The sequence below is a fragment of the Scatophagus argus genome, chromosome 10 (genome assembly GCF_020382885.2).
Source record: "Scatophagus argus isolate fScaArg1 chromosome 10, fScaArg1.pri, whole genome shotgun sequence".
NCBI classification, from domain to species: Eukaryota; Metazoa; Chordata; class Actinopteri; family Scatophagidae; genus Scatophagus; species Scatophagus argus.
Genome location: NC_058502.1, coordinates 19,038,296 through 19,065,121, shown reverse-complemented (window position 1 = coordinate 19,065,121; position 26,826 = coordinate 19,038,296). Strand labels below are relative to the sequence as shown.

At 39.2% G+C, this 26,826-nt stretch overlaps 1 protein-coding gene across 1 annotated transcript in view; it reads left to right on the top strand.

The window, feature by feature from the left end:
* The first annotated feature begins 5,401 nt into the window (after positions 1–5,401).
* Positions 5,402–26,826, top strand: part of LOC124066419 (gamma-aminobutyric acid receptor subunit pi) — a 43,283-nt gene continuing 21,858 nt past the window's right edge. Inside the window, exons 1-2 of the mRNA XM_046402767.1 lie at positions 5,402–5,678; positions 16,284–16,373. Of these exons, the coding sequence (XP_046258723.1) occupies positions 16,321–16,373 (53 nt within the window). The 5' untranslated portion in view covers positions 5,402–5,678; positions 16,284–16,320. The remainder of the gene's footprint in view (positions 5,679–16,283; positions 16,374–26,826) is intronic.

Genomic DNA, 26,826 nt, shown 5'->3' with positions numbered 1-26,826 from the left:
TGTGACACCAGAGAAGTAGAGCCCAGCTAAGATCAAAATCCTCAGATAGAACTGCATGGAGTGGAATTACTTTTGCTCCAACATGACCACAGTGACAAAAGCTGCAGGGACATAAGGTCACTAACTCCCACGCCATTTGTGAGTCCTTGTGACTGTTTTGCAAGCCCTGAGTCGTTGGAATTGAGCAGCCTTTGGTAAAACAAATGTTTCTATCACAGTTTAGAGCAGAGGAAAACAAATTGTAAGGGTGAGTACTGAAAGTGGGATGGTCTCCAGTGGACTCAGATGACTCACCAAAAACATTTTAGTTCAACAAAATCACGATTCCTTTGTAGGTGTAAAGTTTGTTTATTGCTTTTGTTTTTTTTATTTTCCTCAGTCTCTGCAAGGTTGAACATTATTTGGTTAGTCAAACTACAGCACTTTACTGTTATGTCCTGATGGATTTTTGTATCAAATCAACACGATAACAGACTGACAATTGATGTAACCTCATGGTTATTTTGACAGGAAGTTAGATAAAAAAAAAAAAAAGGAGGTGATCCTGAAAGAAAAAAAGAAAATTTCTTTCTTTTCTCCACATAGATGTGCCTATTAGTAGCAAATCCTTATTTCTGATGCTTGCCAGTCTGAAAATGCCTGGATTCTCTTTCTGCCCATTAAGCAATGCCAAGATTTTCCTGGGTATGTGTGGGCAGACATATGTGAAAAAAACAAAGGCAGAGAACGACAGAGAGAAAGACAAAGAGTAGAATGAACAGAGGATCAAATGGGGAAAATATTTACAGAGAAGAGTGAGATATAAAGAATGTCGTAGGAAGGAAGAAGGGGAAGACAACAGGAAAATGTGTTGTGGGAACCAATTATACTTGGTGTGTTTCAATCTAACTACCCTTTGTAACTTTTACAAAAATAATTTCCCTCTTATCTTCCTGTTTAAAATTACCTTCTTTAAAAAAATAAAAAACAAAAAAGTGAGTAAAACACTTCATGCACATTCTTTTAATGACCCAAGATCCCTTCTAGCTATGCAATATAAATGACATTATTTAGCCAGAAAGACACACTTTTTGTTTTAGCTTTGTTATTACTTTCTCACCAGTGACACATCGTTGCAACATGCATGTTCTGATTTATTCATCAGCCTACCACGGCCGTGTTGTGTCACCACATTATGCCTTGTATGCAGGGTTTTTCCAATCATCACAGCACCGATGTCAGGAAACACTCCATGCAAAAACAATTACACCAGAAAAATGAAAGGATGGAAACCTCAGGTGGAGTGACAAGGCAGTCTCACTCCCTCTGACATCTGCTCTTGTGAAAGGAAAGCTAGGACGCCACTAACAGTTTACCCCAGATACAGCAGTCCCTTCTGGCAGCAGCATCTGTCTAATGAGGAGGCACAGTAGCTCTTGTGAAGCCAGACTCAGTGCGGCTTTGATATCATGGTTTCCATGTCTGCCACGAAGAAGCTACATAATGAAGATGAAAAACCTCAAATCCTCAAATGCATAAAATGTTTTATGTCTAAAAATCTAATTCTATACGAATCAGAGAACATCTTCAATGGATGCTTCCCGTCAATATTCTTTGTCTAGTTTCCATGGTGCAAGCCAAGCAGTGGGCATATTGTGGATTGGACATAATTAAAGTTTAATATAGTGGGTTTTACCTGCTGCCAGTTAAGGACTCCAAGATATCAATAACTTCAGCAGCTGTGACTAAACAGCTAAACGATCTTTCTGCATTAAAGATAATCAATATTTCAGCACCTCTAGATAGACTACACATTATGTGGGTTGAAAACCTTTTCACTTCTTGTAGTGACTGTAGTACTAAGAAGAGGCCCATGTTTGTTAGATGAGTAAAAATGTTTTGTAATTAGTAATATCAGTAAATAGGTGCTGGTTCCAGATTCAAATAGCCTTGATTGACTTTACAACAAGAAATGTTGCAGTTTTAGTTTTTTGTTGTTTTTTTTCCATTTGTCAGTCAGAACACAGATGTTTTAAATAGCTACATATCCACACAAATGCATCAAATTCTCATCCATATCTTCATCACACCTTCTGTTTTCTCTTGCAATACTTGCGAAAAGATATTTTTGAATGGCTGATATATCTGCCGATCTTCGTCATTGTGTCAGAGAGACACAGCAACTGACAAATGATCATGTGGTTCATATACTTTTCACCTCTATGAGGAAAGTAAATCCTGTATTGTGCTGACAAGTGGAGAATAAGATGTGATATGATTGAGGAGCTTGTCAAAATTCTTAAAACTTTCTTGGATCTTCAAGTGTGCAATAATATAACAAAATAACATGCATCCCACAGATAGACATAAAGTAAGTGTCGTAACACAGGACCACTGCAACCCCTGCACAACCCATTCCAACATAGAAATATATTCAAAAATATAGTCGCACCAATTGCCATTAAAGTGACAAAAAAGCTATGAAGGAATTAGCACTCTAGCACTTGCAACCTACTTTCACTTTACACACAAACTGCTCTTAACTCGGACATTATGAAATGTATTGTATATGTTTGCTGTCCATGGCTTTGAATTATTCCAATTACCAGGGTGAGCATATATTTTTGGCCCAAAAATTATTGTCATTTTAGAAATAATGATGCTTTAATGGTATATGAATTGTTGCCATATTGATATAAAGCTTCACCTTTCCAGGTCAGGGGCTATAGATTCCAGGATTGAGGACATGACGGCTCTGCAGAGCACACACTCTTGTGCTTGTGCTATAAATTGTGGATGAGCGATTTCTGGGGGCTTTGTGCTGAAATCTATCACCCAGATGGGGGGGGGCAAGGTCACCTTGCAACTGATTGAAAACTCATCCTTTAAATAGATGAACTGTTTAAATATCAAGATTGTAGTTGTCAAAATGTTGCATAATATATGACCTGGCTAATGTTCCAGAAAACTGTTGGCTCTGTGGCCAAATGTTAAATGGCAGGACAAGACAGAGACTCAGTGCTTGAGTGGAAGCATCCACATTGCTGCCACACTTTGGAAAATATTAATATCTTCATCAGATCAAGTAGCTGGTAACTCATTGCATATGAATAATGCATCACACACTTGACCCCTTGAGAGCCCAAGAGATCACTAGGCAAATGCACGAAAGCTTTGGTTTCAGGGTGGACCTTTAATCTGGTGACCCAGGCCTAAGTGATGGACCTCAGAGCACACACACCACACATAAATCATGCATAAAACATGCACGTGGCCATATAACCCTGAGTAAAACGGTTCAGTGAAAGCAGCAGCAGCAGATGAATGAGGGCTCAGGTGGACGAGGTGAAATACCCCAACAGGATTCAAATGTGACAGGGAAAGATATGAAGAGGAGATCCATCACAAGGGGACCTGTCGTTGGAGGAAAAGGTCGAGAGTTGGATGGCCTTCAAGTTATTGGCCTCATCTTCTCACCTGTCCCTTGCTCTCACATGCATAAAGAATTACAGGAGGAGGGTCCTCTGTTGGAACTTCAAAGATATTCGGAAGATATTAAGCATGTAACATACAGCAAGGACAACAAAAGACGGCAGGTCATTTCTGCACAAAATGCTGGTGTGGGTGACATAAAATAAGAAAACTGTCTTGTTTGTCGGACGCAAATTTTGTAAGTTTGTTTGTTGATTGGTATGATGGATTAATGGAGAGACTGGCTTTTAAGCACCAACAAAATGTCACAACACGCAGTATGTTTGTCCAAGGAGTACTCCAACCAGGGAGTAGTTTTCTCTCAGGTTCCTTTTTCAAATGGCTTGTAGAGACCTGAGGAGGTGAAATTGTGTAGTTGTTCTCTAAAAACAAAACAAAACAAAAAAAACATGAACGCAAAATCTGAAAAAACATAATTTTGTTGCAGAAATACTGTATATTGTTTCTGGTTTTCTATGGTGTTACTCAATTTCTGACCACAGAGATTTATCCTGTGACCTTTAGTAGACCCACAGCCCCCTGGTTGTGTACATGTAATTTAATTTCCCATTACTATAAGACAATATCTTAATATAGTTTTTAAAAAAATCTGATCAAAAATATATCTCATAGCCCATGTTTTTTCTTTCTTCTGCATTTCTATCAATGTGCTGGATATATTCTTTCATTTTTTTCTGTAGATAGATAATACTGGCTGACAGACAAGATTGCAAAATAACTGGGTCAAATTCAAACTACAGATGTCACATTTTCAGTAAGAGCTTCCAGGTCACACCACTTTGACCTTTTGAATTTTGAGCACCCCAAGGCAACTGTGGGTGTAAATAAATAAAAATATGCACACTGTGAATGAGGTTGCTAAATGTCACTTCTTCTGACTGTCAGCTGCTACAATTTTTTCCTTTTTACTTTTGAATTCTTTGAAAGCCACAGGAAATTTGCATTAATTATACTTTTGTCGTTGACCTTAACCAATGAAATGTCTTCAGAGAATCTCTGGCTCTATGCAATACAACACATACTGTATCGGATGGGCCTATTTTGATAATGCTTAAATTGTCCCCCAAAGGAACTCCTGCTTTATGTTCTCCCTTCCCTGGTAAGGTCAGGGGTCAGGGTCAACCAGAGAGCAGCCCCCCTGGAGGTGGAAGCTAATACAACCATCTGTGGAAGGCAAGCACTGTAATGCTTAAGCATGCATTAGCTGAATGGCTGTTTGCCATCAGAGAGGCTTCCCGCTTGAAAGGCGGTCTCTCTATAATCACTATGGCATTCTCCTGCCCTACCATGCAGCATCTGAGCTCCAGCAGTTATGGCACACATGTGAGCTGAGTTCGGATCAGCTGCTGCCTGACTGACCGCCCCTCACTCTCCTTGGGGCGTTGGATAGAAGCGTTCCTAATACACCCACGCAGAGGCAAAGAGGTAAGGCCTAGGGACGGTTTGTCGAGCTCCATCCATCAGAGGCAAACACCTTAACACAAGGGCTTCCATCCTGACTTGTAGCCCCCGAGTCTTCTTTCCTGAATATTTAACGCAAACTATTTTTCTCTGTGTGCAGCTGATTAGAAATTATAATAGCTTCAAGTGCTGCTGCGAAGCGTTAAACGCGCACTGACAGGATTATTGTCACTTGATTACTTCAAGGCACCAAAATAGAGATGAAACGATAACATGGTGCATTTGTTTAGTGTCAATAGAGATCCCATTATTCCACTACGATTTCTTTGATTTAAAAAATGTTAGTCGCTGGTGAGGTGTGAAATCATATTCACTAAATGCCCATTGAACGTCATGTTTCATGAACGGCGTAATAAAAAAAACTGCTCCATGGTTTGAGCTGTAGCATAAAATGTCGTTTCCCCCCTCATACTGTAATGTAGAGGTAGCAGCAGACATCATGTTGACAGATTTTTGGGCATACATCTTGGGCAGCTTTGGAGACTCCAAATCAGCTGCGAGTCCATGGCGTGCGTCATTGCGCAGCGGCGCGGCCAGCCCATTGTGGTTAATGGGAATCCGCTGACTGAGCACAACCAGTTGTTTGTGCGGGCATATGTATGCGCTGATCAGCAGGTGCTGTCTTTAACTGAATGGAAGTCTTGGTTACAACCCCAGCGATCTGAGGGAACACTCTCGTGTTACGGACTCTTATTTCCAGGATGCGCTCACATATATGACATGCTCGCGACGATCGGCAGTTACAGGTAAAGTTCGGGTTTTAACTTCATTATCCTGGCTGCTTTCTGATTAAAAGATGGTGGTACCTGTTCATGTTTGCTGCGCCTCAAATTTTGGAGACGTCTGTCATCTTTTGGTGCACTTTCTCTTTCCAGTGCGCTTTTGAATGAAGCGTGCCGTCTGATGTGGACTGGATACAAAAGTCCGCTGACGATTTCAACTTTGAGGCATGGAATTCTATTTTCTTGTATGAAAATATCTGAAATCTGTAAAAAACAACAAAACATGCTTATGCGCAATCAGTAACTGTAGGCTTATCTCGGTGTATACTTGTATTGCTTATGTCTGTGTATGTATGTGTGTGTGTGTGTGTGTGTATTCATAAGCGGGCGTTTCAGTGCCTGTGTGCGTCTTCGTGCTAAACTGTGTGGGGGTTTTTTTTCAACTAATTCTGCATGTGCATGATGCTGGTGCACCAGTGTGTAGATGAGACTCTGCTGGTGTCAATGAAGGTTAGAAGGTTAACAAGTTTTTGCTTAACCACACACACCACAGACTCATTGGCTGCTTTTCGCTAGTGTCGTTTTTTTCTTGTGTTCAGGTTATAATAAACAGAAACTGCATTCTTTAATTGAGCACACAGGTCAGTTTAAGAATCACAGCTATGGAAGTGATATGAAGGTGAAGGTCAGTAATTATTTTAATAGGGACCATCACCGTGATGTGCATCCTGCTGCATACTGTATAGCTGTATACTGTATAGCTGTGTCTTTATAGGAAGAAGGTGTTACAGAGAGAATTTATTAAGGTTAACCACTACAGCTGGCAGACATTTACAAGCCATTCTAACCATGTGTATTGGATGGGTCTTATCAGTGGTGATGTCTACTTTGGCCTATCTTTGCCCAGCAGCTCTGCATCAGATAACAACACTTAAGCTGTCAAGTCAACAGACAAATGCTTCCAGCAATGCTATGATTCCACAGTGATAAAAACTAATTAAAATCACGCTAATGCTCCATGAAGCCTTTTCCCCAACTATATTTACCACATACACAGATTGCAAGGCACACTTAATTGGTGTGGATTTTTGTTTGCTCGTTTGGCATAAACTGCCAGCTGCCTTTCAGATTTAGTCCTCACAGCGCAGGCCAGCAGTCGCAAGAAGGGAGAGGAATGAGATTTACATAAAAAAAGTCATGTAGAGATAATGGAAAGGCTCTCTGTTATCATCAAAACCCCAGAGTTGGGAGTGTATTTTCTTTTCCTCTCATATGGACAACATTAAAACTGCTATCTTAAACACCTAACTGAAGTATTGCAGTGATATTTGCCTTAGAGGACACGTGGCAGCATTGTCTCTCCTTATATTTTTCTCTATGTATTGATTTTCTTCCATCTGGTTGCTTCTGTTACCTGCTTATTGACTGTTTTCCATAGTCTCTCAAGCTAAATGGGATCATTGCCCTCTGTCTCTGGGCAATGATAGGTGGCTGGTGATTCATTTAGAGCACATCTCTTACATCAAGTGTCGACCTTATGACCCCACTTGTTGGCACTTTTTATATTTTGGCACTGAATTCAAAGCAACATTTTAAACTCACCAGGTTTGTGTGCAGTGGATCATGGCAGAAGTTGTGTCACTTCCTGGTTTTTTGCCATATGGAATCTCACCTTGTCTCAGTGGCACAGTGTCATGTATCATCAGTGATATAATCTGATAGCATAAATCCTTCTGGTATGGTCCATATCGTACCAAGCTGCCGCAGTGTTCAGATGTGTCCTCAGATCAACTGGTTTCCCTCAGGCTTTTCTTTCCAAGGATTACATGTGAAATGTGGCCAAAGCCCAGAGGTGTGGTCTCGATGGCCCAGAGGCACTGAGGCAGTTACATACAGTATGTTTCACTGAATTGTGAGTCCAATGTTCCAATGTTTCTTAATATTTTGGTGTATGTTTATTCATTTACTTTCAGAGAGTTAGGTGAGATGATTGATTGTTTTTTTATTACCTGCACCAAGTTAGTCATGGTTTCTGTTTAATTCGTATGTCCTAACTCTGCTTATTTACACAAACACTACTGGCATGATTTTATATGAAAGTTGGTAGAAAGATGTAGGACAGGCCAAGGAAGAACCCATTACGTTTTGGAACAGATCAGAATCACAGGGCGGATACACAATACGCTTTTGTTAAACTTAACTTATCTTAAACTTCATTAGATGGTAGTAGAGTTAAGTAGTGACAAAACATGATCAGTTGTGGATCTCACAATCCCCATCCCGGGTACCTGAAACTGGAACACACACATGGGCTTCACGTGAATTAGTTGGATATTACTTTAGTTATTTCTTGTTTTATTTTATGGTCTCTTTCTCTTCATGTGTTATGTTTGGTTTTACATATCTGTGTCTTTATTGGTTAGTTTCACCTGACTCTTACCAGCCTTCCTTCCCAAGTCCATGTGTTCCCCTCATTCTTTGCCAGTTTGTATTTGTTATGTTATTAAATAAGGGCGGCACGGTGGTGCAGTGGTTAGCACTGTCGCCTCATAGCAAGAGGGTTCCTGGTTTGAATCCTGGTCTGGGCCCTTCTATGTGGAGTTTGCATGTTCTCCCTGTGCCTGCGTGGGTTTTCTCCGGGTTCCCCGGCTTCCTCCCACAATACCAAAAACATGCACATTAGGTTAATTGGCTTCTCTAAATTGCCCCTAGGTGTGAGTGTGAGAGTGTGTGGTTGTCTGTCTTTGTGTGTTGGCCCTGCGATTGACTGGCGACCAGTCCAGGGTGAACCCCGCCTCTCGCCCGTAGTCAGCTGGGATAGGCTCCAGCTCCCCCGCGACCCTGACGGATAAGCGGTATAGAAAATGGATGGATGGATGTTATTAAATCACTTAAGTGCAACAGATCTGCCTTTATTGTCTGCATAATGTGAATACCTGCTACCTTATTTGCACAAACATGACATTTCTGTTATTTTATTCTAAGTATTTTATATTTGTTTTGTTCTGTTTCCATTTTATATATACATAAATGCACAACTGATCTTCAGCCAGGCATAATCATTTTGACCCAGTGATAGTTTTGGAAATATATGCACACCTTGTGATTGCACATGCAGATTCTCATTAGACTAAGTTCCTAGTTAGACGTCATCTTTAGTTCCAGCTTGATGTCAGCACGTGTAATAGAATTTTATGCTTGATGATGGATTATTCTTACCATATTGAACCATGGTTTCCCAGCTTTTTAATGTACACAGGACTGTATTTTCCATAATTTCCCATAATAATAGCTTCTTGTGCCTCTGGATGAGATGCATGTGACAAAACAGCAGTATCTGACCACCTGGGATCATAATGGGTTTTTCCGTTGATGATATCAAGTGATAGAGTTTCAGTGTTCATCCAAGTTGTGGAAGTGCATCAACTGTGACTCACTATGGGAAAAATTGATAGTACTTTTGCTTCTGCAAAAAGGGCTCTCAAAATAACTACTCCCACTTTGAAACTCTACAGTACACCAATTTGTGAGCTTTTTAGGAGTGGGTAGTTGGATTTTGTTACCTTTGGACTGGGCCTGGCTAGCTGATTCCCTTTCCCAGTCTTTGTAGTTGCTGCTTCCTTGAGTACAAGCCTTACTTGTCGGCTCATCATTATAACTTAGATTTTTTTGGCTTCTTTCATTCTCTTGTGATTCCCCCACCTCATCACCCTCACCACTACTGCCACGCATGTAATTGCAAGCCTGCAGATTTTCTTCCCTATACGGTATAGTAGCATATTGCTACCCATCCTAATAATAATGCAATGCGACAGACACTATGAACCCGCTGGGGATGATGAGAAGAAGCAGTCACTCAGAGCCTGAATCAAAGCTTTTAAACTCACAGATGTACCAGGGGAGGAGAGTCCCCCCACCTAGATGAAGCCCATAGTGTACCTACTGTTTCTGTGAGGCATTGCCTTGGTGTGTTTTGAAAGAGAAGGAGACAGAGTAGACTTAGAGGGTGTGTAATGGAGGTGAGTTTAAGAGAACAGTGAGCCCACTGTTGGGTTTCAGAGTGCGTTCTCAGGGTGGTTCGACTTGTACTCAATAATTCAATTACAACATATCAGATTAAAATGCGTAATTTCAGTGGCCAGTTACATTCGACTATCATGTCACCACGCAGATCCCGACACATCATCGGGTAGAGACAAACGTGTTTTACCGCTGTTAGCTGGTCGGCGTTCTCTCAGATACAGAGACATCGAATCAGTGTTTTTTTTTTTTGACACAGCAGCAAACCGTTGTGACTGTCACAACATCAAATACAAGGAACAAACTGATGGGAGCTTTGAATTTTGCTTTGCACGTCAGCCTATCACCATCTCACTGCTAATTAATCTAATTGTTTCCCAGACGCAAGCCAAAGTCAGTGTCTCACTGACAGTCAGCAGAATATTTACTTTGGTCAGCTGATGGGGGCGTAACACACATATATATAGCCTTTTCCTTCACTTTTTTCGTCATGTTCTTTTTTTGCTCATTTATTTGGGAAGGTGTTCCTTCATCAGAAAGCCTTAAATTACAAAAGGTTGAGAAAACTTGTGAAAGACGATGGCAAGAACCCTAAAAACACTAAACTGACAACATCATATTGTACCACACACTGAAATGCTCCATCACTCTATTCCATCATGCTGTAGTGATTCTTTGAAAGCTATTTTTGGTCCCATGAACTTGTGGAATCTCTAAAGAAGCATGAAAAAACATGGGCTGTAGTTAGTGAGAGCGAGGAAGAATGCTTTGATATCGCATGTATATGAAATATATTAGCTGAAAAAGGAGTTTCTATTTATACCTCTTACTTACCAGATTATGGACTGATTGTGACAGAGGGTCAGGTTTGTATCAAGTCTAATTATTGATGGCTCACTTTTTCCCAATCTTCCCTCATCTTTGTTTCATAGTTTTTCTGCCTGATTGGGTGTATGTGGAGAACCATTCGTCCGACAACATACCATAAAGTCTGGTGAAAACATGTAGAGAAAAGTCACTCTGGAGGAGCTAAAGCTGTTAGAGCAGCAATGGTACGATGTTGTGAAAGGGTCACAATCACTGATGCTGGGAGATAAAATTGTGCTCAGAATATATCCAAAGCAATCACTTGCTGGAGTATGGCCAAAGCTGCCCCTATAGATGAAGCAGACAATAAACTGGTGAAGCTTTAATCTTTACATGAGGACCACTGGTGATTACTTGTTAAGGAGCTCGATCAAGGTGCCCTGCCAGTAGGATATTACTGTCAAAGACCACTTCAAACCAGATCATTATAAGCCCGTTCAGCTAGAATTTTTTAAAGTGAGAGATAAAGCCTATGAAGGGGAGGTGCACCGATCCAATGCCATGATAAATATTATTGGTTTTTTTGTCACCCATGATGTCATGATTGGCTGCTGACTGGGTTTTTAGTGCACTTTTTCTGTATGTTACCTTGTCACATGAATAATTTATCAAAAAACAATCATTCTGAAAACACATATTTCAAATCAAGATAACAAACATGTTTTTATTAAGTGAAAATGTAACAGTTCACAATTATGTAATAGTATACACGATACTCTTTTAGACAGTACTGGAAATCTGCAGTTTATATAGCAATGTATATTTATGGAAGTTTTCATAATGAAAATCTATCTGGAATATATATTTTGCATATATTGAATGAACTGTACTGAATGAATTAACTGAATTAGTATGAATACTGAATGTATATATTATAAATATACAAAAATTGATTTGGTACATATTTTTTTCTTTTAAACAATAGTAATCATAGCATGATCATGTACAGGGAGGGAATCCATCTGCTCCAGTGTTTTGCATTAACTTTTCCATCTCATAACCGTATAATCATTTTGAATATTTGGATAATATTTTGATAATTTTACCTTCGTTGACTGACAGGATCACGTTAGTGCATGTGCAGAACAAGTCAGGCACTGACAGGAGTGATTTATTACAAACTGAAGTTAGTACATGTCAGGGACCAAACAAAAAGGCGATAAGACAAAAATATGAAAATTAAAATTTTTGGAAAAGTTGATAACAAATGCCAAAAATAAATCCGAATAATACATAAGAAACTAGGCAAAGAAGAAACAAAAATTATTGTCCTGAACTCAAATGACACTTACTAAGAAATAAGAAAACTAAAGCTTCAATCTGACATAACTAAACAGACCAAACATCGCAAGTGACACTAAAGGAGGTTTCATAAACAGGTGGACTATCCCAGACACAAAGGGGAAAGCTGACTAACAACAACATTAAACATCCAAAATCAATCAACCAATTGGTCAAAACAAAATAGCCATTTACAAAACACCGGCTAATCATGCTTAATTAATACAAGTTACCAAACAAACAACAACATACTCCCCCAATATATCTAGACATATTCCAATGGAGAAAATGTTCAAACTGTAGTCACACTTGTCTGTCCTTAAGTCCCGCACTCACAGCGCAGCCGCGTGATCTAATATTGTTTTGTTTGTTGGTCGTACAATTGGCTGATTGGAATAGAGTGAGACTACCAAGTTAAATGAGGATACAGATGACAGCTGCTATCCTTCAAAAATAGCTGATTTGCTGTTTCGCTAGACACTGAAGAGTACTTTAGTATGACGCTTATAGTAAACTTACACTGTATAATGTGTTTTCTGTTTTCTTTTTACAGTAGCTTTGTGCAGAATCTGTTGTGTGTATTTTAGGCTCTAATAGAACATTTAAAAATGACTACAAAAATCACTGCGAGTCATGGAATAGAGAAATGAGAATAATTGGGGGAAGGGGTGAATTTGGGTATGGACTAGCAACTTGGAGGCCACAAGGGTTGAAATGCTATTGATGTGACTCACAAAGTATGCCTATAAGTACCTTGAAGAGCAACAAAAGAGGGGGAAGCCGGAGAATTAGATGAAGTGACTCAGTTCTGCCTGAAATGCGTTTGCTGCTGCCCTTTTCAAGTCGGCTTAAATCAAATTGCCAAGAGTGAGAGTCACAGCTGAAAGACAGGCTTCACATTGGAGGGCTACCCTTCCTCCCACCTTGGAATGTCCTTCAGCAGGATCTTCACTGAGTTGAGTCGTATGCCAGATTTAACAGACAAATAGAGGCTGAAGAGTGGAGATATCTGTGCATTCTGTAGAGCTCTGCGTAACCTTGGGCACTGATAAATCATGGTCTCAGCTCATGAAATAACAAGTAAGCAAATATTAAATACTTTTAGTCAGGGCAGCTTGGTGGTGCAGTGGTTAGCACTATTGCCTCACAGCAAGAGGACTCTTCTGTGTGGAGTTTGCATGTTCTCCCTGTGCCTGCGTTGGTTTTTTCCAGGTACGGCTTCCTCCCACAATCCCAAAAGCATGCACATTAGGTTAATTGGCTACTCTAAATTGCCCCTAGCTGTGAGTGTGTGCGTGTGTGGTTGTCTGTCTTTGTGTGTCAGCCCTGCGATTGACTGGCAACCAGTCCAGGGTGAACCCCGCCTCTCGCCCGTAGTCAGCTGGGATAGGCTCCAGCCCCCCCACATTGCTATAGCCAGCTCTCTGTGTGTACAGTTTTGCATCAGTATGTGCTTCCAAGTGCGTTTTTGTCTGAAGCTGTGTACTGTAAATGAGAAATGAGGCCACAAAAGCTTGACTGAAAGCTTTGTAATTTATTTATTTTTGCCAAAATATCAAAAGCTATTCACAGATGGTGACATATGAATCCAATTACAGCAGATAGTGACAAAACAAAAAGTAAATTATTTCGTAGTCTACTTTTTGTCATTTACTGTCACATCAGTTCTAGTAGGGCACATACAGACAATGCCACAAGTATCTGATGTCTAATAATGTTTATGACAATAGTCTTCACGAATTGACATGAATTCTGTCATTATTTTGTCTTCCCAGTCCTATAAAATTAGTAACTTTTTTCATCCTGGAAAATTAGCAGTATGTTAGTTTGTATGGGTGGAAATGCATTATTCTAGAATGCTTGACGTGTTGTTAGCTGGTTAAAATATACTTAAAAAGCTAAATATTTTACATTACTACAGTCAAGTCAAGTCAAGTCAGGATTTATGTGTCACATATATGATTATACAGGTACAACAGCAGTGAAAATATTGTACCTGCTGTATTGTATCACTCGGGATTTTGCATTTTTTAAAAAAAATGCTTAGTACTTTTCTCGACATAGTGTGTGCGTAAAATACATAAAGATATCAGATGCAGTCAAGAATTCGCACTGAATGATCAGCTTAACTCAAACAGATGGCCTGAATAGTTCTCCGGGTTACTGAGAATTTCTCCGTAACACAGGTTAGTCTAATGCACTGACTGAATGGCTTCACTGTGAGAGGGTGTTGATTCAGTCCTTTTAATGCATTACCAGGCTGCATGCATAGATAATCATTTTCTGATGGCATTCCCCTGTTGGGAACTAAAATGTGAAGTGCTGGGAAAGGTAAGCAGAATTTTTAATAAATGTAATTGAAGTGTATGTTTAACGTACAAACTAGCAGCTTGTATTTTGTATTAGCAGGAGCAGTAATCTTAGTGTATTTTGTATAAAAACATGTTTGATCTCAGTATTTTTACTCTTTTGAAATGCTGAAAATATATTCCCACTAATTCCCCTAACTCTGCTGCTCACTGCATCCATGCAGAAGCAACACTTTTAAATTTGTGTTTTAGTTTTAGAATACAGCACCTGGTGCTACTTGGATAAATCTTCAGTGTTGAATGTGGATTTACAGATAGACTCAAGTTTTTAATCATCAGATAACATCAGCTATTGTCTGGGTGACCCAACTGAAGGTGATTTCTGTCCAAGTGGCGCCCTACTCCACAAATTTCCCTTCTGGATTCATAGCTACTGCATAGCCTTTTCAGAAGCCTCCGGAAGGTTCTTGGTAGTTCTTGTACATTGCAGTTCTTTTACACCCAGGTGTCTGAGAGTTTGTTGTAATGGATGGCCAGCGATATTTAGTCATTTAGAACAGGAGCAACAAGAAACTGAAAATGAAAAAAACACCTGTTTTAAACATTCCACAGGTAAACAGATTCATTGGTAAAAGGCTGAGTTGTGCACAAGCAAAGAAGGGGTGAGGTTCTCCAATTTGTCAAACACATGATTGTAGAAAGGATATTGTAAGATGGGCTCAGAAACTGTTCATGGTCTATGAACATAGTTCCTTTGTTCCTTTGCAAATGATAACATTCTAGTTTAATTTGTTACATGTGATATAACTTTTTTGGAATTGGGACTGTGTAATGTAGTTACTTGTAACAAAAGAAAAATACAGAAAATATACCAATGGCACTTGTCATTGTAGGTTGTATTACTGCCGGATTACCCCTAGTCAAAGAATATAGGGAACATTTCATGAGTCATAATGCATAGCTGTTGAATGATTTCATCAGCAGTGAGTGAAAGTCCTGCGTTTCTATCAGGAACTCTCACGTCATGTGCAGTTCATTTGAGTGTGACAAAGTTGGCAGCAAACACAGAAACAGAAAGTGGGCTCTCTTTTGTCTTTGCTGCTCTCCGGTTATGATCAAATGCAATGCAATATGTTGTGTTTGACTACCAAAAAACTGTAGCTTTCGCAAAGTTGTAGCACTCAGTATTAAAGTCAGGAATGTCAGGAGCTCTGTCCAAAGCGGCTTAGACTACTCAGACTACCGTGAATTCATAAAGATATTATAGGCATGGTGGCAAATTCAAGTGTCAGTTGTACTGTTAACTCAAGCAGTGCTAATGCTACGTCTTACCTGCTACAGAACCACATACCATATGTTATGTAACCAAAGATGTAGCCAGAGTAGCAACATCACCACCACCAGGTCTTACTGTATTTCAAGCCTACACCAATGTGAAGCCACTTTTATTACCACAGCCACAGAAGTTTGCTTTCAACTTTACATTAAATATTTTCTTAGCCCAGCTTGCCATCCACATTAGTCGGGTCTCTGTGGTTAAGTCATTGTGGTCTCTGAAGGTTTTCTGTCTGCTTTCATCTTAAAAGATGCATGAGGGAGAGAGAGAGTGTGTGTGTGTGCAGGGAGGTATAGGAAGTGAGAGGACTCTCTTTGAAGGAAACTCCAGTATGCCTTATTACTTCTCACCCAACAGTGCCAGACTTGGAGTTGGGATAAAGTCAGTAACAAGAGGTCATTGTGCTGTTGAGTGACATGCCTGTATCTCAGGCATATCGGTGCTGTAGCTTGGTATTGTGTCATTTAGAAAAACATCATTGAAAATTGTCCTACATTTTAGGATCTGTGAGAAAATCTGAGAAAGATAACCAAGCAGTCTACCAAGATGTCTTAGTAAAAAGAGAGTAGAGTGTAAATATTAAAAATCGGAAAGAAGGCAGATCATCTGTGATGTGTGTCAGCTAATCTAGTTTGAAAACTGCCTCTGAAAGGAGGCACAGGAGTCACTGGACCAACACAAATGCTATCTTGTTTCTTTACTGATACGTATCAGTCTTAGTTCCAAAGGGTAGAAATCAATATTTTATGAATAGACTAACATTACTTGCATTCCCTTAAATTGTATCTTCTTGTCCATTGTGTGATTTAATTCCAGATAAACTCCACCTGGAATCTCCAAACGTTTGGCAGCCATGGCTTTTTCTGTATCCAGAGGGACTGTGTTCACTATCCTCCTCATTAGCAGGTAAGACTCCTTATAGGAGAAGAAATAGTCTATAGCCGCTGGGATCTGGAGCCAAAAATGATAACAGGCAGGAAGCATGATCAAGTCATGTTAGATTCTAATTTGTGACAAGCAGTGCAACCAGTGTTTTGTATGTTGTGACCTGAGGAGAAGATTGAGAGGTACTCATTTGTATAATTTTCTTGTGAATCATCAACACTCAACAACAACTCCACATTCATCCGACAAGAAGTGTTGAAATTCCTTTGTGGCATTCATGATGCTGCTGAGCAGAACTGATGAGGCAGGATCCAGCATCACATGTATCAGTCATTGCACACAATTGGTGTTATAATCCCTGCAGAGGTCATGCGGAGAGAATGATGGGATGTTTTGGTGCACATTTTGTCTGTTACCATGAAGAAGAGCCTCTCCTCTTCTTGCACTTTATTTTCAAAGCACAGAATGCACTTTGCACGTTTTAGATAAGGCAAACCCCCTGGGTCTCACTGAATCCTGCTATAAGATATTCTCTGTATAGTGCAGCACTTCTTTGCACAATCATCTCTGAGATTTATGTGCCATAGCAGGCTGCTTGTTACACTGGTATGTTCCCAAATGCATCCGCTTTTAGTGTAAACACCATATGTCAGACTTAACTCCAAAACTAATGACGCTGCCAGCATCCTCAGCTGTAGATGCTAAACTAAGATGGTGAATGAGGTAAACATTATATCTTGTGACATCACCACTGTGTTTGTTAGCATGCTAGCATGTTGATGTTAGCATTTAGCTAAAAGATTTGCGGTGCCTACGTAAAGCCTCCCAGAGTTGAAACCACGACTGTAGATTCTTAATGAATCCATACAGGCAGGCTTTGAGTAGGTTTTCATTCACATCCATGTCAGAACCATGAAATCCTTGATTTAGAAGTAATTTACAATACACAGTTATAATATGTAATAATGTTAATAAGAAATACTTGCAGGAGGCAGTCTCTGACCCCGCAGAGCAGACCTTTGCAGATTCAGTCTCATTTGAAATGAGAAAAAGCTTAATGTGCTTCAAATGCTACTATGTATGCAGGACAGACTTTGATTCAGGCTACCATTTGCCCATAAATAATGCATAGAAGCAAAATTTTAAGATAGTTATAAGGAAATACATCCTGCACAGTGTTCTTTCTCTTTTCTATTTCCATCTCTTCTTTGTGCATATTTAACCAGACCTACACATCATCTCTACCAATGCAACAGTGAGACAAATTAACATCTAAATGATGGAAATTCAGTGATCTCAAATGGTTACAAACAACTCAGTATACAATATTGCTATAGCCTCCATGACACTGTGTGCACAATGGCCCTGGAAAGATGATTTAGCATGGCCAGCAGCCTATCAGCAAACCCTGTCAGCATGATGTGCTCAGTTCGGGAACCTTGATAGCTTTAGTGATAGGAAAGATTACTTGCCGTCTGCCAGTGGAATATAAATGCACTACAACCGTTTCACCAACATCTATGGCCACATTATTGACCCAACAGCTTTATGAAGACGAGCCATGACCTTGACAATGCTGAAACTGCCAGGACCCTCACCTCCCCTTACAGCAAATAAGTGCCTCATTACAAGTAACAATCAACCTAAGCTCATAAAGGGTCATGGGAGTCTCACATTCATCTGACATAAAAGGTTCACATGGACATGAATTGCATGCTTGAACTCTCATGGAAAGAGTGATGTTCTGAGTGTCAATGAACCCTCAGTTAACTTCCTGTTCTTATGTTCCTGTGACTCTCAGTGAAAACCCTTGCAGCAGTGGAGCGTTGTTTTTCTCCCTGAGTCAAAAGACAAAAGCAAGAAAGAAGAAATCAAGAGGCAACACTGAGAATCACAGCTAAGCTTGTTATTTAAAAAAGATAAAAAGCTGTTGCTTTCAAAAACCAAAACAAAACAAAACAAAAAAACCCTGAACTCGTCATCCGAGGCAGGCAGCCATGGCTGTGGCTGGCGTGTAAAGTACTGATGTGAACCAAACATGGCAATAATGCACAACACACATACTTCTTAAAGACACTTCGTTTTTTAAGTTGTGATTCATTCGCTTTAATTTTAAATATGATAACATCATGGCTGGTGTCTTTTGCAAGAAAGCAAAAAGTATCAGAACCAGAGAACGGCAACGTGAAAAATATTTTACTTACTGAACAAAACAACAAATATATCTCATATAAATCTCGTGTTTTGCACATTGCTGCCATGGCTACTCATTGAGTGCTGGGCAATAATTAGACAATCGCTGTTTGGAGGAGGGGTTTATCCTAATTGATATAATCCACAATGAGGTAAAAAAAATGCAAAGGGAGCATTCTATATAGCCCTCATTTATTTTGAAGTTTTCCGATTAAATGAGAATGTCCTTGTTCAGGCTACCTCGGGGTACAAAAGGGTACACACGTGCATCTGTGATTTAACCAAACGTAACTGCTTTCCTCTGCAAATCATTTAGCAACCCGCATTTACAAACCCAGGCTGCAGCATCAAAGCAGCCAGGCTTCATTTCTCATTTAATCTTTCTCAGTGGAGGCTAAATAATATCAAGTAACACCATAATACTGCATATAGGAACCCGTGGATAAAATTTTACTGAAGCCTATTACACTCAGATTAAAGGCTTACACTGGCCTATGCTTTTCATGTGTTTATTGGCGACGTGACTTCCTGCTGTAGAAAGCTGTTACATGTAAGGTTTTTTTTTTTTTTTTTTTTTTTTTTTTTTAATTGTCCTGGAGAGATTAGTATATTCCTGTACTCAGACAATGACAGCACTGAACTTTGTCAAGCAACAAAAAGAAACATTTTAGAGCTACATGAGGAGAAATCATTGGCTTGAGAAAATGTACTGTGTGCTTCTGTTAATTCAGAATCAGAGAATGTATCTGCATGCAGTTTGAGAGTTGATATTTCAGAGGTGATGCCCCTACCCTGTGCAACTGAAGAACGTCTTATTTACATTCTAAGCTTCATGGCGGTTTTCCAGTTTTTTATTGAATACAGACCTGTGTTGTTAAATGGTCAGATTTTACATGTGGGTTCAACATCTGAACGCTGAAGTGACATAAAATGTTGTTGGTCCATTTCAAGTAAACTTATATTGTGTGTGCAGGAGACAGGTCAGAGGAGAACGCTTTACTAGAGAATTCTTTTAATACAGTATTTTTCTCAAGAAAGTATGGATCTGTCATTTCCTCAGAGTTAAATAATGAGACAATTGAGAGTCTTATAAATTTCACAAAATCTCCATTTCCCTTTACTGTTAGCTTGCCTCGCCTATTTGAAACCCATCATTTATGTTTTTCTGCAGCAAAGCGAAGTGAACACCAGTTTTCATGTTCATTAAGTTTAATTGTAGGTCCCCTATCTGGAACTATATCTTCTCTCTGCTGGGTTTCTCTCCCATTTCCATTTTCACAGTGGTTACTCATGGTACCACTGTCACTGATGTTTTCCCTCAGCAAGGAATTTTCTCACTCTAGGCATGATTATAGTACTTATTGGCCTCTGTATTTCTGTGAAAGCAGCGTGTCAACAACTTGTAACAGATTGGTGGGGAATCGCACCAACACCAGTATGATTTGTGAAAGTAGAGAAAAGGCACATTGTAGGGCAATTTCTACTGCATGATTTTTCTCAGGGAACCACCAGACAATCTTAATTATTCTCCCTGTGAAGACAGACGAATTATCTGTTGCTAAGAGAAAATTCAAAGTACAAGAAAATTGAGAAATGCCATTAATTTTCTTAAATCACTCTTACATGCCACTTGAGAGAGATTCGGTTCATGCAAGTGGTGATATGAGGGGCGGTACCTCCATCTATCCTGTCCATTCCCTTGTAGTAGCGAGAGTGCAGAGGCAGAGGGGATGTTTATTTGAATATGTTAGTTCAGTCTGCCTGACTCATTGATCCTTTATCTGACTGAGGTTTGTACAAGTTAGAATCTATGGCTGTGACTATAACACTAAAATATCAGCAGCACTGAGCTGTGTATTGATTATCCATGATGCTGTCTGTGGTGCTGAAGTAGCAGACTGATTGGTAATTGTACCCTTTTCTCTATAAACACTTGAATCTATACTGTATTGCAGCTGATTCTACATAGTAGTGTCACTTGTATAATCAAAGTGACAAGTAGTAACTTATTCCCGCTCAGAAGCTTCTGTCCTGCTGAAAATACAGGCCCAGTAGCAAATTATTTGTATACAATTTTGTACTATACATGTTTGGTATTATCTGGGAGTGGAGTTAATATTGTTCTATTGTGGAATACTTTTGCATTTTAAGTTATATCATATTCCAGTATTATGGATTTGCACAAAGGAGATGGTGTGTACAAAAAACAATCACAACAGCACAAACGTGTGTTTATAATTTCAAATGTTTAATTTCAAAAATACTAATACAAAAGAATTTAATGCTCAACACCAGTAAACCAGCAGATCACAATTTTTATTTTTAAATTTAAATGTATTTATTTCTTACAGGAAGAGAATCATTGTGTCTCCCTCCCATGTATTGTAAAGCACAGTGATTGAAAGAGCCGGCGGAAGAAGCTCAGAGCTCTTGTTCCTGGTCATCTTGACATCTGAGTCCACTGTAACAGTGACCACAGGTCCAGCAGCAGCGGTTAGGAAAGCTGATGAAGTTGGAACCGCGGCAGGGTCTTGGTTCTCTGGTGGGTTCAGGGTCTTTCCCCAGGCTGGGCTTGTCATTGTCAGCAGTGGGGGGTTAGATGAGCCGACACTTTGGGACCCTGGGGCTGAAATATCTCATAAATCTGTCCTACTGCAACACCAGCAGTCTAACTCAGCAGTACTGGTGTGAAGGTTTTGATCAGGATGACAAGAACATCGTGTGGGTACATTTGTCTGATCTTTGTTAAGATACAAGGGACCATGTCATCCCTGATGGAATGGGGGAAGGTAGCCTGGTGTGGAACAGTGTTGAGAACAGAAAAGAGAGGGCGAGGCCATCTGAGCCTCAAACTCCTTCATTTTATTTCTGATATTTACTGCTCATATATGAAATAGTTAGATATAAAGTGTGGTTTTGACGTATTTATCGAACAAAATCTGGATTGTAGCCTTACCAGCATCAGAAGAGACCATCCAGTTCAAACTCCAAAAGGCTACTTAATAAGAGTTATATTAGTACATTGATCGTGTCTTACATGAGATTAGATCTGGTTTCCCCACTGAATCCTTACAGTTACAAGTTACATCACCACTACTATCTAAAAAACATGAAGCATATAAGTCACCTTTAAGCATGACAGAGTCCATCAGAATTTATCTGACATTTATATTGTTGTGGGCCTGGATGTATATTAGATCTTACCTGAGACTCGCAGCAGTTCCATTCCAGACATTCCAGCAGAGCTGCAGAACCTGATACACCCATATATGGGTGTATCAAACAACACCTGTGACCCACTTCTAGCTTTAGTCAGGTTTGTAAAATATGGTCAAAGTCTCACATGCCTTGATAGGTCTATTGAATCCCTTGCTTCCTTAAAAGAAACCTTCCTTATTCTGATGCTGAATATCACAAAACAGGACAAAAGCAACAATGAAAATTTATGTACAGAAAAATAATGCTATACTATACTATAATTCAACTTCATGTCATTCACTTTATTTATTGTGTATTGTGTGTTTTGACAAATGAATTGCACTCAAAATATAAGTAAAAGGAGGTGGTGAGAGAGTCTGTAACCATAACTGTACAAATCACTAGAATATTGAAAAGGCAACCAGATGAACTGATAAAAAAAAAAGGGCCACAAGGCTTAACATCTGCACTGGACTATTTCCATTATATTAACACACATCTTATTAACATGATATAAATATTTTATATTTTAAATATCATGGTTAATATCAATGTGATAAGCCTAATTTTTATGTTCATTGTTATTTTCATTTTTTTGTCCCTTTGTTACATTCCCTGTCATTTCCTCAATGAGAGCTTCTCTTTTGGGATAACAAATACTGTTCACAGTAATTAAACAGAAATAGACACTTAGCATTTTCTAGCTGAACTTTAGTTCCTGCAGAAAAGGGTGAAAATCTCCCACAAGTTATAACATTTTCCTGGCTGGCTCATTTTCATGGTTAGACACCTTCCCCTCTGACATGTCAACGGGAAACATCAGCACTCTGTGTCTCGGAAAGCATTAAGTAAAAAAACGAGATGTCACTTACAGCCTGCAACTAACCATTCCACTGTCTGGATTTAATTTTTGTCAATTTAGACAAGCAATTCAGTATCCAGTGGGAAAAATTTAAATGTACAGTATTTGTGCATGAGCTCCTCCAAAGCTCCAAGGTCTATTTCATGTTACAAGACTACAGAGCTGGAGCCAGGGATAAGACTTTTATAACATCATATAATATGATAACACTTTGTAGTGTCATTTTAATTAATACGAGGCAAGATCTTATTTTGGCCTTCCTTTGAGCTGTTAAAATCTCAGAGCTCATAAAAGGAGATTTAATAAAGAAGCACACGCACTTCCTCAAGAGGGATGTTATTGTAGTTGATGGCTTATCCCATCAGACAGAGTCTAACCTCAAGATCACAGAGGTCTGCCGTATATCTTCATCATGGAACATCTCTCGGAAGGTTAAAATCCACCTGCAAACTGATCGTCTTGCCTCTGGTTGTCTCGCACGCCACTTGACGCTTGACAGGGTTCCCTTCCTGATGATCACAAGATTAATTTCAAGAGAAACTGTGTAATTGAATCATTATGAGAGAGTGCCAAAAGCTCGAGATGACAAACTTGAAACAGATTTTTCTGATTTTCATGTTTTGGCAACACCCCTTACAGTCGCTTTTCACTCAACGTTTAATAATCAATCTGTACACATTCTTCCTGTGGTCTCAGATAACTCAACTATGACATGTATTATGTTACTGTGTGTGTTGTATTGTAAGAGGCTACATGTAATGCATTACATGTAATGTATTACATTTCTTGTTGAATTACTTTCACCTCTGGCAAAGCTTCTTCTGTATTTAACTGGTGTAGACAAGTTGACAAAGACAAGTTGACATAATAGGCACACAGCATTATGTGTGCCTATTATAGCAGGTCATATATTATTATTATGACCTGCTGACCATTAGCAGCTAGTATTGCTAGCTTGGCATAGCCCCTGGTGCTGTGCAACACTCCTGAAGACCTGTCCTCACAGTGAAGGGGCAGGGTTTACACACCTTCCAGATAAGACCCAGACATACCACTGGTGAGAGCCAACCACTGACGAATAGTCTGTCCAACAGTCTGTCCACAGAAGGCAGAGAGAGCAAACTGTCATGGCTGAGAAAAGTAACCACATTAGTAATTCTTTGGTTTCCAACACTGCTGAATATAAATTTTTGTGATCATGGACAAAAACAAAACACACAAAAAACAGAATCCTTGATTAGATTTGGGAGGATTGTAGCTTCAAAGGCTGGAGGAACAATGAAGGGTAAACAAAGTTCAGATATCCTCAATGAGTTTATTCAGTCTTCATAATTTCAGTATTTTTAGCTTTTAACAAAGCATACTGTTGTCTCCACAATATGTCGCCCTCTCAGTCACTTGCATCCTGCTATACAGTACAATATTTCTGCGGTGCATTTTGCCTGATGGCATCATGAATTTGAGTCTCTAGTGTCTGCAGTCTGTGGGTTTCTGTTCCTATTAAACTCTGCAGGGGCTGATTTGACAGAATAGTTTCTCCAGCTCTAGTTGTGATTTTCTGTGAAATGAGCCAGGAACCTGGAATGGGCCTCCGTGAATAAAATGACAGTTTTCTAGATTGCAGCTTAAAAATAACCTCTAGGTGTTTTGGTTGGGGTTTTGATGAATGCAGTTGCCCTTTAGGAGGAAAACAAACAAACAAAAAAAAGTCAGATCTGATAAAAGTGATACTAACGACTCACACTTTGCAGCTCATGTACCAGACTCAAATGTTACTTCCCGGTGTGTTCTTTCATTACACACCAGAGTGAAGAATTTCTTTTATAACATGTTGTCACTGAACACATGTTTCAGCCTTTCAGCCAATGCCCTCGTGTCAAAGTTTGTTTTGCAGAATATAAACGCCTCACAGTGAGTCGAGTAAGTGTGCGCTTTGAGCAGTGTGGATACTTCACCCAGAATGTAACTGTGATGATCTTCCTCCAAAATGAATCCATAAATCCAGAAGGCCATGGGGGGCACTGATGACGTACTTTCAGTCTGATGTTTAGAGGTATCAATCTGCACAGTAATCGCAGGTTGGTGGCATTTTTAGAATATCATTAGTTGCTGATTAATTTACAGCTCGTCAAAATCTCTAGGCTCTGTTAAGTGCTGCATGGCTAACCCTGGATTACCTTGGGAATGTGATTTAATGTCTGTTAAATACTTTCTCGTGGATGTTATGTTCTGTGTCAGCAGCTACTCACTTTTGACAGACTCTAATTTAAGTCTCGGTGCTGGTGGAAGAGATGTTTTAGCCTGGAAGGCTGAGGATATTTAAACTTTTGCATGTGGTTTTTCTTCAGATGTCTCTGACTTGACTTGACTAGCAATTTCATCCTGGAACACACTCGGGATGAAATACACCTGTTGTTATGCGTTGTGCATCCAAAATTTGTCTCAGCAGTTCATATTTGCTGTTTGTTTATAATATTTATCCATATGCAAAGATATAACCCAATTCTGGTGGTCAATAAAAATGAAACACAACTATCCCCAGCTCCCACGTTGTTGTCAGTACAGTAACACTGTTCTGCAGTGCATGAAGGCTCTGAATTCAGCATTAGTTTGCGTGACTCTTCAGTGATGATATTTGTGGACACATGTGGTACAGTCATCCATTCACATGCTGAAAAAAAATGCAGTTAATCATCCTGCTGATAGGATTTTTTCTTTTTATTCTGTGATGGACAGGAAAAAATGCTAAAAGTTTTTATAGATTACTCACAGATGCATAAAATGTTTCTTTGATTATTTCCTTTAATGAAAATCCAACCAGGTGATTTCAGTCTCCACAGTCTGCAAAATGGTTGAACAACTTGAGTTTACTGTCAAGGCCTTTAGTTTTTTTTTTTTTTTTTAATAAAGCCAAATATTTCAAATTGATTCAAATGGCTTTTCAGCCTCAAATCAATGTGTCAGTGTTTTGGGTTTTTTTTTTTTGATATTGTATGATAATCATTTATAGTTAGCTCAATTAACGGTTCAGACGGATCAGACCACACAATGTTGAAGTCTTTATGCTGAAAAGCTTTCTCAAAACAGTGACTTTGTATGTCAAAATAATCATCATTACTTTGAGAAAAGTTTTAAGGTAAGAAAAGGTATAAAAATTGATGAACTGATAAATGCAAAATGTGACAGAGTGCAAAAGAAACAGATTTAGCGAATAAATAACGACGTACATGAAGCATGTGAGTCAAGTATTCACTAAAGCAACTTCAGAGACTAAAGTGTCAGATGGTAACATCAGAGCTGTTTGAAGCCCTGAGACTGAGATTGTATTTCATAGAATAAGTGAAAACATCAACCTTTCCTCTGACATTACAGTAAATGTCAGAGGTTCACCATCCTCGGGAGACCATGACAATCTACCCATCCATCATCTGTTATGAGATATTTCAGATAAGTTCAGTCAGTTTTCAAACAGTATTTGTCAGCATATGACATATTGTCTGGCTCTTGGGCTGTTTTACCTTGCAGAACTGGTAATAATTTTACTTGGCATTAAGGGAAAGGAGTAAGCAACCAGTTTGCCTGAATGAGCCCATTGCACACAATCAATTACTCATAACATGATTCTCCACTACTATCTTGCCATCACTACATAAACAGAGGTGAACATGAGTGTGGCCTCTATAAACATCAGTGCTCATACTCACAACAGGCTCAAAAATCTTGGTTTAATCACTTGGAAAAACACACTGAAAATTAATATTTTGTTGAATGCTGCTTCTCAAATTGTGTACCTTGTTTTGTTTAGATGTGTGTTTTGTCATTTTGTATGTGTGTTTTGTATTTTCTCTTTTGTCAAGTTCACCAGTATAAAGACATGTTCTTACTGTTCACACAAATGATACCTTTTCATTCACCTGAACGTTCACAACTTTGCAGTAATACTTCAGCGGCCCCTTGTGGGACAAATTTTCTCAGAATAGCATACTTGTATCAAAGCAGCAGCTGATGAACATTAACAACCCATTTAATAGAAATAAGCTCACATGAGTAACTCACTTCATTTACTGTGGGATCGTGGATACTGGAAAATGTCTGATGCTGATGTTGATTGAACTTAAATTGATTGAACGCTGTGCATATGTAAGAGGGTATTACAAGTTGATAGTGTAAAGTGAGCAATAGTTCAGTTTAACTGGCTAGGGGTCTGGTGGTAAAGTAAAC